At 43.2% G+C, this 14,301-nt stretch overlaps 1 protein-coding gene across 1 annotated transcript in view; it reads right to left on the bottom strand.

The window, feature by feature from the left end:
- SYTL5 (synaptotagmin like 5) overlaps positions 1 to 14,301 on the bottom strand; it is a 131,757-nt gene that overhangs the window by 72,233 nt on the left and 45,223 nt on the right. Inside the window, exons 3-5 of the mRNA XM_060137060.1 lie at positions 9,208 to 9,320; positions 7,673 to 7,781; positions 4,422 to 4,556 (exon numbers count right to left, since the gene is read on the bottom strand). Coding sequence (XP_059993043.1) covers positions 4,422 to 4,556; positions 7,673 to 7,781; positions 9,208 to 9,320 — 357 coding nt within the window. The remainder of the gene's footprint in view (positions 1 to 4,421; positions 4,557 to 7,672; positions 7,782 to 9,207; positions 9,321 to 14,301) is intronic.

Genomic DNA, 14,301 nt, shown 5'->3' on the forward strand with positions numbered 1-14,301 from the left:
TGAGAGAGTGGCATGGACACATATACACTACAAAACGTAAAATAGATAGCTAGTGGGAAGCAGCCGCATAGCACAGGGATATCAGCTTGGTGCTTTGTGACCACCTAGAGGGGTGGGACAGGGAGGGTGGGAGGGAGACGCAAGAGAGAGAAGATATGGGGATGTGTGTATATGTATAGCTGATTCACTTTGTTATAAAGCAGAAAGTAACACACCCCTGTAAAGCGATTATACTCCAATGAAGATGTAAAAAAAAAAAAAAAGGAACAAGTGGAGAAAACTGGCATGTGCTTGGGCAGGGGGTGCTGGGGGGGATATGAGAAATTGGTTGGTTATCAGAAGGTACAGGTTCCCAGGCTTAAATGCTTGCCGTATCCCCCAGTGTCACGATAGAAATGCTGCTGAGAAGCACAGCAGCATCCTTTATCCATTTGTTACTGAACAGAATAAATCTTCACTTCCAAGTTCCACTTTTCCTTTCTGTCTTTTAGGGGACACTACTGATGTCGCATCCAGATCCCCTCAGATCCATTGTACCAGGCTCCACACACGCATCCTTAGCTTCTGGGTGCTTTTCTGCTAATGGCTTGCACCTATGACCTTCAGAGATTTGCCTTTAGCACTGGAGGCCAAGACATGCCTTAAGGTGCGCCTCGCCTGACCCTCAGTTAAATCTGAATTTCAGATAAACAATCAAGAAGTTTTTAGTATAAAAATATACTACTATTTACGTAGTATATGAAAATAAGATTTCATGAAACATGCTTTTTAAAAAGTTCTTTATCTGGAACTAAAACTTACCTGGGCATCCTGTGTCATTATTTGCTAAATATGGAAACCCTGTCTAAGGGAACCTACAGACAATGACTGATTGGGACAGAAGTGCAATGGTTCAGTTGCGCAAAATGGAAAAACCTTTATGTTCCAGAATCCCTTGCAGGATCAGGCTGTGTTCTCAAACTCAGACCTCACCTGAGATAGCACATTGCTTATCTTCCTCCGTTTCTTTATTCTGTCTTTCTTATTCCCTTACTCGTTCCTCCTGGAATCATTTCAATTAACAAATTCCTCACTTAGGAATCCTTGCCTGAGGGTTCGTTTCTAGGAGAGTAAGATTTAAGATAGATATCTCACAAATCACACCATATCAACAAGTCATCACAGCATGAAAGGAATTAGGAATCACTGCCCTGAAGAGCATTCTGTTTATTAATTATAGTTCACATTTACATTCTTTTTAAAAAATCTCATCTGCCTCATGTGTCAAGTCCCTAGCAACCAGTGAAGAGCCATTTGCCATGTTCCTCTGAGAGGCGGCTGAGGCTTGACTAAGCCATTCACACATTTCCCTGCTTTGAAACTACTGAAAAGAAAGAAACTCTAACCAGGCATCTACTAAAACATCATTTCTACTCTGATATGTTATGAGTTTTAAAAAAGGATGCCCAAGCCCAACTGCTTCAGGAAAAGAGCAACAAACTATGAAGAAACATGCACTGAGGAAGAGAAAGGGGAATTAATTGCTAAGCTAGGTCAGGTAATAGACCAAAGAGACCAGAATCTTGCAGTTCTCTTTTGGGGAACGTACTGTTCCATATTAAAAAGGATTTATAGGGAGGCTGCAATTCTGCTTGCAGAACCTAAGGAGAAACGAGTCTGCCAGCTTTACCACTTGGCTTTGCAGAATTATTGCAGCTCCAAGCAAACAAAAGGAAGCTAACATCTTTACGTGACGGGAGTGAAGAAAAGATGGGCCACCTCCTGCCCCAACTTTTCTAAGGAATAATTTGGGGATAAGGTAATTCATCTTGCTATGGCAGTCCATTAATGAGTCATCACTGTGATAAATACATGTTCTAGGAAAAGGACATGTTGTTCTACTGATCTCCCAAACATCCTCACTCTCTTCCTTCATGCAAAAACGTTGTTCTTGGCATGCTTCAGCCAAAGCACCCTGACTGCTATATTCTATCTATAAACCATCTCGGGTATTTACAATTTAAAACATAAAATCTACTTAGGGACGACCTTCCAGTTTACAACAAGAAAACCCCTGGGTCAATGCACCAGTCCTTGGTGAAACAAGTCCATATGGCTTTATAGCTTTAACTGCATGGGTCCGTTTATACACGGACTTTTCTCCCACAGTAAATACTGTAGTACTACACGATACACAGTTGGGTGAAGCCTTGGATACAGAGGAACCGTGGATAGAGAGGGCTGACTGTCAAGTTATACTCGGAGTTTTGACTGGGCGAAGTGTGTGTGTTGGGGGGTGGTCGGCCCCCTAACCCCTGTGTTATTCCAGAGTCAACTGTATTTATACCCAGCAGTAGTTAAGACACAAGGAATAAACCTAGGCAGGTAGATTCTGAAAGAACGGCGTAAGCAATGTGATACTGGAGAGCATGCCCCTTACTCTTGTTGAGTAACTGTAAGACAAATTAATTTAAAATGCAATAATTTAATGTTTGTTGGGCCAGGAGACTTTAAGTGTTTTTAACGGGGGACTCCATCTTTCCTCGTTATGTATATATATTTTCCCTTTTAAATGCCAGCCTGAAATATGAACCAAGAGGGCTCCTCCACTGAGTCCCCACGAGGCTGAACAAAAGTAGCAACACTGGGCTTCCCTGGTGGCGCAGTGGTTGAGAGTCCGCCTGCCGATGCAGGGGACACGGGTTCGTGCCCCCGTCCGGGAAGATCCCACATGCCGCGGAGCGGCTGGGCCCGTGAGCCATGGCCGCTGAGCCTGCGCGTCCGGAGCCTGTTGCTCCGCAACTGGAGAGGCCACAACAGTGAGAGGCCCGCGTACCGCCAAAAAAAAAAAAAAAAAAAAAAAAATAGCAACACTAAGCGAGATGCTTATCATCTCTAAATAATCTTGATCATTGTCTGAGAGAATTCAGCAATCAAAACCCAAAATGAGCTTTTTTCTTTATATAAAGTTTTCATGGGACACGACTGGGGGCTACCCCAAGGGAAGTCAAAGGAAATGACTTCAAGGACAAACGCAACCAGGGTTTAAAGTATTTTTTTTATCATAAAGGAAATAAATCTACATTCTTAAAAATTTGGAAAAGAGTGAATACAGTGATAATCTTTTGATAGTGGATGAGAAGTGATTTATTTTATGCTTATTTTTTTCTGTGCAGTTTTACATATAGTGACACTGGTTTAGAGAAATGCTACAGGGCAGGGGTCCGGTAGCGGTCCGCAGCCTGTTAGGAACCGGGCCACACAGCAGGGGGTGAGCAGCCGGCAAGCGATTGAAGCTTCATCTGCCGTTCCCCATCGCTTGCGTTACTGTCGGAACCCCTGGGGAAAAACTGTCTTCCACAAAACCGGCCCCTGGTGCCAAAAAGGCTGGGGACCGCTGCTATAGGGAAAAAGGTATCAGTATAAGAGTACCTGTGCTCTTAATGAAACATGAGGGTAGATCTTTTTTCTCATCGTTGCCTTTGATAATACACCGGTCGTGAAAATAAGCCTTGACTTATGCCCCAACAGGATAAAGAACATCAAGCCTGATATGAAATGACTACGCTCTTGGCTATCCTTTCTCTCTTTACTTTTCTTGACAAGGTGATAGCTCTATGCATAGGAGATTTGAGGAGCTGTCCCACTGACAACAAGTTAGAGGTGGTGGAACTAGAAAGAAGTGGAATTTATGGAAATTCTCTGAGGCAATTCAAATGAAATTATTTTTAATTTTTTAAAAGCTGCAGGGGGCTTCCCTGGTGGCGCAGTGGTTAAGAATCCACCTGCCAATGCAGAGGACAGGGGTTCGAGCCCTGGTCTGGGACGATCCCACATGCTGCAGAGCAACTAAGCCCGTGTGCCACAACTAATGAGCCTGCACTCTACAGCCCGCGAGCCACAACTACTGAAGCCCGCGTGCCTAGAGCCTGTGCTCCATAACAAGAGAAGCCACTGCAATGAGAAGCCTGCGCACCGCAAAGAAGGGTAGCCCCTGCTTGTCACAACTAGAGAAAGCCCGCGTGCAGCATCGAAGACCCAACACAGCCATAAATAAATAAATAAATAAATTTTTTTTTAAAAAAAAAAGCTGCAAGGAATGTACGACACTTAGAGGTTTCTTTTTCAGAAGCTTAAACAGAAAAATATCAAGAAATCAATGAAAATAATTTATTTTCCTGGATCTCTCCATCTGAACTGCAGCCCTGAGTCCCAAAACATCAAGTCTCAGTCGTGCAGGTAACACAGATGATTTCAATAGCTGTAATTCCAGAAGTGTAAGTGCTTTCCATTTCAACTAAAATATATCCTCCTGGCTTTTCACATTATGCGTTAGATCTCCGAGAGGGAATACTTTACAGGTGTCCAGAAACACTGTTTGGATGGAAATTCATCAACCTTATCCTCAGGCTATCCCATTGGCCAATCTGTATGTGTCTTACCTGTCTGAACCGGGGGCTGACTTTAAACTCCGAAAATTTTGGCTGTCTAAGTCCAAGCTGTAGCTCCGCCCACTTTCAGTTTTTGAAGTTACAATTTCTCCTCTGGTTGCTGATCTGAACTTGCTAAGAAGAAATCTGAAATTATATATATATATATTTAAAAGCAAGACAAGAAAGCATTTAAACATATCATTTCAAAAATACCATTTCTTGTACTTTCAACAGTAAATAATTCTTCTTTCAAGCAGACTTGGGGCTGAGAAATTCTGGACAGTCCCCAGGGCTTCTGCAGTAGAGTGTCAAAGGTTCTGGTAGGCTCCCAAGGCTGTACCAGTTGCTGGTAAGCCAGGCCTCTGTCCCTCCTAAGAAGAAGACCATTGACTTTGGGGACTCGCCACTGTCACCTGAGAATGGAGAAGCAACGCCTGGGCAGAGCCTGTTTATAGGATACTGAGAAAAGGGAGCTTGAACTCACCTTGCTCAGAGAGGAGAGCTAGGGTGATCCTCTGAGACCAACTGAGGTAGCAACTTATTAGACCGCAGCTCCCTGAGAGCAGCAACTCTGTTCTTCTTGCTCCCTGCTAGGTCCCCTGAGTTTAGAGAGATGCCTGGCACGTACTAGAACGCAGATAATTCTTGTGGAATAAGTGACGGCACCCATGTCCCTGGGGTAATAAGTTTGAACAATGGAATGGCTCATACCAGATGAAATCTGATCGCATGCCCATTACACTAAATTACTAGGAACTTAAAAAGAGCTTTTCAGAAACCAAGATTCAAGTCACAATCCAGGCTACCAAAGGCCTCAAACATGGATCTTTCCAAATGCACTTGGATTAAAAAACCAAATGCACTTGGATTAAAAAAACCAAAGCTATCTTCTTTTTGCGATGGTATCTGGAGAGACCAGTTCGTTTACTTTACAGGCTCCAGTTTTCTCAGGGGGAAAAAGTATTCCAGAGGTACTGGGACAATCTTAATAGAATCTGCCGAGTTGTTTCTGTTTCAAAGACCACTAGAAGAATGTCTCGTCAAAGTGTCAGAAGCTTTCATCTAACTGGAAAATTACATTTTTGGTGAGAATAGCAGTTAATATAATGTCAATTTATGCTGCTCTGAGAACCACCTTGTGCATGTCCTTACCTCTGCAGTGCTGCTTATGGTGTCTCCTCCACCTGGAATCACTGTTCCTCCTCTTTTGTTATCCTGGCCCCATCCATCTTTCAAAGTCCTCATCAAGTCCCACTTAGAATTTCATGTCTTTCCCAATGGCCCCTGTGCCCTCCCGACATCAATGATCTAAGCCACTTATTTAATATTTAATTAATTATTGGGACTTCCCTGGTAGTCCAGTGGTTAAGAATCTGCCTTCCAATGCAGGGGACGTGGGTTCGATCCCTAGTTAGGGAACTAAGATCCCACATGCTGTGGGGCAACTAAGCCAGCATGCTGCAACTACTGAACATGTGAGCCACAACTAGAGAGCTCGTGTGCCGCAACTACAGAGCCCACGCGCGCTGGAGCCCATATGCCACCACTAGAGAGACGCCCGGAAGAGCCCGCATGCCGCAACTAAGACCCAGACCCGATGCAGCCAAAAAATAAATAAATAAATAAATTTAAAATTTAAATTATTTATTTCCATATTCTATCTCTTGTAGTTAACTCCTTGTCTTGTTGTTTTAGAAAGGCTTTCAGGCAGCTCATATTGTCATCTTATGTTTTTCTAAAATCCTTCTGTACAAATTAACTTTTCAGGTGTGGACCTTTGAACCTTTTCTTCCCGACTAGGTGTTATATTCCTTGAAGACAGAAGCATCCGATGCCAGTTTTGAGTTCTAGCAGGGCTCACTGTTGTCTCCTAGCTCCAAGCCCGCCATTCTGTAACCCACACAGTGATGCCTGGCCTGGGGTCTGGGCACTACAGCTCCTAGAAGCACTTGTGGGCTCTGAGTTTAATTCAATCAGACCACTGATTCTTTTCGATGGGCCAGGCACCATGCTGGATACTGTAGCACAAAAGCAAAAAAGACACTGGGCCAGCACTAAAGGAGCTTACAATTAAACGGGGGTGGTATTGAGCGAGACCAGTTCATTTACTTTACATTCTTGTGCAGGGAGGGGCTTTGTGTCAGAGCGCACCAAGTAACGAGTGACGCACGGGCACAAGGCACCGAGTGACGAGTGACGCATGGGCACAAGGCACCGTGGGAGCCTCGAGGAGTGACAAATGGGTTTAACGTGGTAGGAAGACTCAACACATAGGATGTATGGTCCCTCTAGGCTATCTTTCCCGTTCATCTCTGCTAATTAACAAAGACATGGTTAGTCATGAGTCTTTGAGTCAAATGACATTTAGGTTTCATGTCTACTCACAGTTCCAGATTCTTTAAAAAACAAAACAGAACAGAACAAAATGGACTTTCTGTAGCGACAGATGAAGGCTCAGGCACTGGCAGCCCCTCACATTGGCTCCTGCTGAGAACGAAGCCACGCTACCCAGAAAGAACCATAAAGCCACTTGGTGTAGATTAGGATTCTCACTCCCTCGGCCACAAAACTGGCCACCAGTTGCCTGAGAAATGGAGACTACAACAGGCAGGGCTGTAAGGCAACAGTTTTCTTTTTGGGTCCTTATGACCTGCATTTCGGGGGCCACTTGACTCTCCCTGATGGAACCTTCTCACTCCGAGTTTCCCAGCGCCTCTCTGAATCTTGTGTCCCTGTGTGCCTCCCATTCCTATTCTCAGCACTTGACACATATTTGCTTTCTGAATGAAGTCAGTGAGGTGGGCAAATGATTTCTTCCTTAAGGAGGCCCGCATTTCAAAGAGGGGAGACAATGTTTTAAGCCCTATTCATAAATCTCTGATTTGGAGGTTTCAGTTTGCGTCAGCACTCAGGTTGGGTGCGGGGGAGGTATGTTGACGCTACAACAAAGGCAGTTGTCACCTCCTTACAGACAAGACTGGCCCTAGCATGAAACCTTCTACCCAGAAGTAAAGGACCAGATATGTCAAGTGAAAGAAAAACTCTTACAGGTTCAGGTCAGAAGGGACCTTTATCTAAAACTGAAAGTAATTAAAACTGCATTTCCTGAGGAGAATGATAGGAGAAGGTTACCTCGGATGAGTCTCTGACCTTCTCTGGGTCACTTAGGTGACATTAGACTTGAGAAACTAAGGCATCTATTTCACAAGTGACTGGAACAAAGGTCAAAGATTCCCTTGAAGAGGCTGGGTCTTACTTACCCCTTTTTCCTGGGCCCATCGTGGCTGGCCCTCCGCCCAGCAGAAAGCGAAGCGTCTGACTTTTCTGCGTTCTGGTGGGTTTGTTCTTGGCTTTGTATTTCTTCAGCTCCTCATGAAAGACAACCAGAAGACAAATTTACATATGAAGTGGCCAGAAATGAGAGCAATTTTCTATTCTTCATTCACTTTCCTACATTAGCACAGGACACAGAAGTCTAAAAAATTGGCAGTGATGTGCCCATCCATGTTTCCCGGTCACGCACTTATTTCTAATCTGTTGAGTGTTCCACAGTTAAGTGAGGACTAAGATTGGGGCTCATCTGTGGGAGTTTTGCTGAGATAAGCTTTCTAGGGGTGACTGCAATGGAGCAACTATACATGATCCCTCTGCAAATATTTTTAGGGAAGGGGAGCCTGGTTCATGAGAACTCCAAATCCCTAGAGACTGAATTCTAGCATGGGATACTAGAAACGATCCCCTGATTTTTGAACACATAAGCCAGACTTCCCGGGAGGCCAACACCTGTGCACACACCTCGTGACTTGAGAGACAGTCTACACTCTGGAAGGTGCTGAGGTTTGAGCGGAGGAAGCAGCCAGAGCTAACTGCTTACTTCTAACTCCACTCTGTCCCACTGTGGCATCAGACCTGACGTTACCCACCTGGGAAAGCCCTTCCTTGCTACTGTGACACCCAGAAGTGGCACTGGAATCAGGTCCAAGCCTCCCAGCCCTACCCGCCAGACTTAAAAATAAGGGCATTTGTCTCCAGTGTCTGAAAAGGGAGATACCCTAGGAACAGACCAAAAGACACCTGCTCCACCTTTACTACAGCATACCTGAGAAACATGCTCCTAAACACAGGTTCACTCAATATTTAACCAATTAAATTGTAGTCTCAATGCACAGAGTAATGTTCTCAAGGGGGGGTGTTATTTGCATTTGGTGACAGTATAATTCCTCATTGAGTGAAACCGTCTTGTGCAATTTCAGGCCATTTAGCATCTCTAAATGCCATTAATTCCCCCATAGTCATTGGGACAATCAAAAATGCCCCCTTGCATATCTCAACACTCGCCTAGCTTGATGGAGGGGGGCACAGTACAAAATATCAGCCCCTGGTTGAGAATCACTGGATGAGAAAAAACAACATTTAAATGAAATCTGAAACACATCCTGTTGAAAAACCAAGGATTGCTTTCACAATGTGAATCATGTAATTCACCTGTTTTATGTTACTTTCTTAAATGTTTAGTAAAATATTGGAAGTGCATTCAGGAAAAGACCCGTCTGTGATGAAGATAAATGCCTCCCCTGAAAATCTCAGTGTGTCACATATATGAAAAATCACTGTGGGTTTTATTTTCTACCGACTTCCTCTTCCCTTGTATGAACTGCAGATTTAGATTTCATGCCACTGAGTTTTGAAATGACCCAAGGGATTCAGGAAATTCAACTGTTCTCATTTGCTACATAATATAGGGAAGGTATTTAGCCTGCCAAAATGAAGGTTAAAACAGTTTTGCTTTAGTTACCTGGACTTCTTAAGATGGACTGTCGGACAACATCAGTGCCCAGAACACTGACGTGCTTGAAACGCTTTGCCTTTTCTTCAAAAAACCATTCACCAGTTACAATCCTTAGCTGCCTACTCAAAAGAAAAGAGGACAGCATTGAAATTCAATTCTTTAGCCAAATAAACTCTCAAAAATCCTTAATTAAGTAAAAAATAGCCTATAGTTATTTATAGCCTATAGGCTAAAAAATAGCCTATAGTTATTTATAGAGTCCATCTCAATCTTTGGAGTATATTATGGTGATTTTAATGGCCACTATTAGTTGCATACGTACTATGTACCAGGTATCTGCTAATTGCTCTTCATACTAAGTATACTTTTATCCACATAACAACCCTCTGTAAACATTATTATCCCCATTTTATAGAGGAGGAAACTGAGACTTAGAGCAACAAAATGATGTGTCTCACACGTAAAGCCAGGATCCCATCCCAAGCAGTCTGGCCTATAACTCAAGTTCTTTTTTTTACATTTATTTTATCCAAGTATAGTTGATTTAAAATGTTGTATTAATTTCTGCTATACAGTAAAGTGATTCAGTTATACATATATATATATACATTCTTTCTCATATTCTTTTCCACTGTGGCTTATCACAGGGTATTGAATATAGTTCCCTGTCCTACACAGTAGGACCTTGTTGTTTATCCATTCTATTTATAACAGTTTGCATCTGCTAATCCCAAACTCCCAACCCATCCCTCCCCCCTCCCTTGGCAACCACAAGTCTGTTCTCTATGTCTGTGAGTCTGTTTCTGTTTTGTAAATAAGTTCATCTGTGCCATATTTTAGATTCCACATATAAGTGATATCATATGATATTTGTCTTTCTCTGTCTGGCTTACTTCACTTAGTATGATAATCTCTAGATCCATCCATGTTGCTGCAAATGGCACTATTTCATTTTTTTATGCTATAGCTCAAATTCTTAACCACTGCATCAGTGGGTAAATAATCCTTAATGACAACAGTGGGCAACAAATGAAGGCTTTGAATTATAAAGGGGCCATGATCAGACTCTGTTTTCTTTCTTTCTTTTTTTTTTTTTGGCCATGATGCACGGCATGCAGGATCTTAGTTCCCTGGCCAGGGATAGAACCTGTGCCCCCTCAGTGGAAGCACGGAGTCTTAACCACTGGACCACCAAGGGTGTCCCAATCAGACTCTGTTTTAGCACGATACCTTGATGTAATATAATGACTGAGTTAGAGTAAAGAGAGAATGGGACAAAGAGACAGGTTGGCCATGGCAACAGTCCAGGAGAGAGATGGCAAAAGCCGAGCTAGGGCAATGGCAAGACTAATAGAGAGGAGGAGACAAATTAAAAACGTAGGTGGTAGAAGGACCTGTCTGGGTTTCACAATCAGTTGAACGTTGAATGTGGAAAAGAAGGACCTTTGAATAATCACACCCATCTGCAACGGTTACACAAACCCTTTACCCCAGTTACACAGACCTATTTACCATTCTCAGAACATGGCCCATGTTCACTTACTACTTGTCCCAACACCTCTATGGAGGACTGTAATGGAAAATGATGAGGTTGAAAGGTAGGATTGGGTCACATAATGGGAATCTCTGAATGTCAAGTGAAGGAGTTGGAATGCCGTTTTGGAGATGCTAGGGAACTCCGGCAGTTATTCTAAATTTCAGGTTGAATCACAGCATCTCTGGAGCATTGTAAGGGGGAGAAACCAGAAGCAGGAAGGCCAATGAAGAAGTTATTGCAACAGATAGGATAGGAAATGATGAAGATGTGAATCAGGGTACCATGCGGGCAAGAAGTGAAAAGAAAGATAAAGATACTTGGGCCACTATGAAGCAGATAGGTTAGGGGGTCCCTGGAGAAAGGGAAGCAGGAATGGCTTTCTTGACGTAGAACCCATTTTGGCCTAAGCCATTTTGTGATCTGAGCCTGGCTAAAATACTTGCCCTGGAACAGGTCTCAGTAATTAATGATCTTAAGGGAGGGAATGCAGAAACTAGGGAGGAGCAGTCAAGAAACAAAAGTGCAGCCTTGGGGCAGGGTCCTGGTTCCTTAAGAGATAAACATAATATCTTTGAGTTCTGCAGGAACTAAGGCCCCCACCCAGGTGGAGGATGGAATGATGATGTCGCCCCTCCTGACTTCAATCAACTGAAGCTTGGACTCTGTCGACTTGCTCCAATTCTATGCTGAAGCTCCCTCATGAGTACGCATGTACTCAACTTAAAGCTTCCCCAGTTTTGCTGTTGGGGAGACACTCTTTTGAGAACGATCCCTGGTGTTCTCCTTACTTGCTTCAAGTAATAATAAATACTTCCTTCTTCTCCCCATCTTTGGCTTGGCTGTGTCTATTGGCTCAACACCCACCAAGAGGCAAACCCAGTTTTCAGGTAACAACTGAGGATGAAAATCAGCAAGATCGGTGACAAGTCTGACATGGTGGTCGAAGCAAAGCAGCTAGGCGTCAAAGAGAGATTTCTAGCCCTAGAGTATTATATCCATGAGATTCAGTACCTGGTTGGACTTAGAAATTGACAATTGGATCTTAAATATAAAAAAAAAAATCACTCCAGAAAAATATGTCAATTTGTTCTCCACAGCAATTATCCTGAACTAGTACTGAATGTAGGAAACAAAGGTAAGTTATCTATGAAACCCAGTTCTACTACTGGGAAAAAAGTGAAAATGTCATCCTTGGAGCAAATTATTCATTGAATGACCATAGCATGTACATCTCAAATTTCCTCTCAAGTGGCTAGATCATCTACTGAGAAGCAAGGATTATTGGATTAGCTCCAAAACTGTATAAAATACACCCAAACTGAATACTTGAATGGGTTAAATTATTTCTGGATACATCTTAAGTGATCTAGACTTATACATCAATACTTATGTTGGAAATCTACGTGGTAATTGTTCAATTCTAAATTCTAAAGATGTTGCCTCTAGATTCCTGTCCCTTAATTATTCAATCAAATGCTAATGTAGGTACTGCTGTGATTGAACTTTGCAGAGGGAACTGAAGTTACCTATCAGCTGACCTTGAAATAGGGAGCTTGTCCTGGATTATCTAGGCGGGCCCACTGTAATCACTTCCTCTTAAAAACAGAGGAAGAAGAGGAGGAAGTTGGATACTGAGATGCTGCCGAATGGGAAGTCAGACAGATTGCAAACGTGAGAAGAGGGCTCTGAGATGTAGAGGTCCATATGCAAGGATCAGAGAGACAGGCCTCTCGGAGCAAAGGCTGGCTCTTAGCTAACAGCCAGTGGGGAAACAGAAGCCTCGTTCCTACAGCCACAAGGAATCAGAATCTGCCCATGAAAATGAGCTTGGAAGTGGAATCTTCCCAGAGCCTCCTGATAGGAGCTCAGCCAGCGGACACCTTGATTTCAGCCTAGTGAACCGAGAGTAGAGAAACAAGCCAAACTAGCCTCCTGAGCTACGGAACTGTGAGACTGAAACCGAGCAGGACCCTGTGGGGCTCCTGGGCACGGAAGCCTTTCTGTTGTTTCTTGTTTGTAGGGAACAGACTACAGCCTCTGTGACCTTCCCTGTGTTCCAAAGGGCAGATTCGAACAGTTGCTAATCAGCGGAGGGAGGAGATGCAGAGACAAGGGAGGAGCAGTCAAGAAACAACAGTGCAGCCTTGGGGCAGGGTCCTGGTGCCCCCTCAAGGGATACACATAACAGTATCTTTGAGCTCTTTACAGAACTAAAACCCCCAACAAATGGAAGATGTCAGCATTGTTCATTCCAGAGAAGACCACCTGAGGCCAGATTAAAGGAACCAGAGAAGCTCATCAAGAGACTACCTGAGGCCAGATTAAAGGAGTGCAGGCCCTGCACACACCCTAATCTTAACAGCAACCCCCTCCTTGAACCACTGCTATAAAACTCCTCACCAAATCCTCTCAGGTTGGGACAACAGTTCTTCAGGGGCACGAGCCTGCCGTGTCCCCCTTTTCCTGGTAAAGCAATAAAGCTATCCTTTTCTACTTCACCCAAAACTCTGTCTCCAAGATTCAATTCGGCACTGGTGCACGGAGGCCGACTTTTCGGCATCAAGATCATATATTTACATTGTTCTAAGCTGCTAAATTGTGGCAATTTGTGATGGTGGCCACAGAAAACTAACAGAATCATTAAACATAAAAACCTATTTGTTTAAGTATTCAACTCAGGAAATGATTTGCATGGGTTCTAAGAAGATACCTATGAAAAATTCAGAGGAAGAATAGGGCAGAGGTAGGCAAACTATGGCTTGTGGGCCAAATTCACTTCACTACCTGTTTTGTACAGCCTACGAGCTAGAGATGGTTTTTACAATTTAAATGGTTGGGGAAAATCAAAAGCAGAAGATTTCATGACATGTGAAAATTAATATGAATTATACTCAAAAGGCAGTGTCTATTAATAACGTTTTATTGGAACACGGCCATGCTCACTTGTTTATGTGTTGTCTCTGGCTGCTTTTCTGCTACAACTGCAAACTTGAGTAGTTACAGCAGAGACCACAGTGCCCACAAAGTCTAAAATACTTACTGTCTGGCATCTTATTTTTTAAAAAGTTTGCCAACCTCTGCAATAGAACAAAGAATTGACACAAAAAGAAACAAGAGCAAGGGGAATAATACAGATCAGCGATAGAAAACAACTAAGAGAGGCATGCCAAAGCCTCAGCTTGTATTTTTTGTTTGTTTGAGTTGGTTTTTTTGTCTTTGTTTTTTGGTATGTTCTTGAGATATAGGGTGAGGTGGATGTTCTTGAGATATAGGGTGAAATGGCCACATCAATGGCCATTTCATGTGTGACAGGGGAAAGAGGGCCACACCAGGTCTACACGCCCCAGGAAATGGGCCTCCATATCATCTTCACCATATATGCCTAGAGCTGCCAACACCTAACACAAATAAGATCTTCCCAGAATTGTCAGTCATTACTTCTTGCTATCCTTATAAGAACAATAACTATAATCCTTATATTTGCTCGACTCAGATATGGACTTGAGTCATTTGTCGTTTCAGAACTCTGCAACATCAGAACAATCTCTCGGGATTATGCCTTT

The sequence above is a fragment of the Lagenorhynchus albirostris genome, chromosome X (genome assembly GCF_949774975.1).
Source record: "Lagenorhynchus albirostris chromosome X, mLagAlb1.1, whole genome shotgun sequence".
NCBI lineage: Eukaryota > Metazoa > Chordata > Mammalia > Artiodactyla > Delphinidae > Lagenorhynchus > Lagenorhynchus albirostris.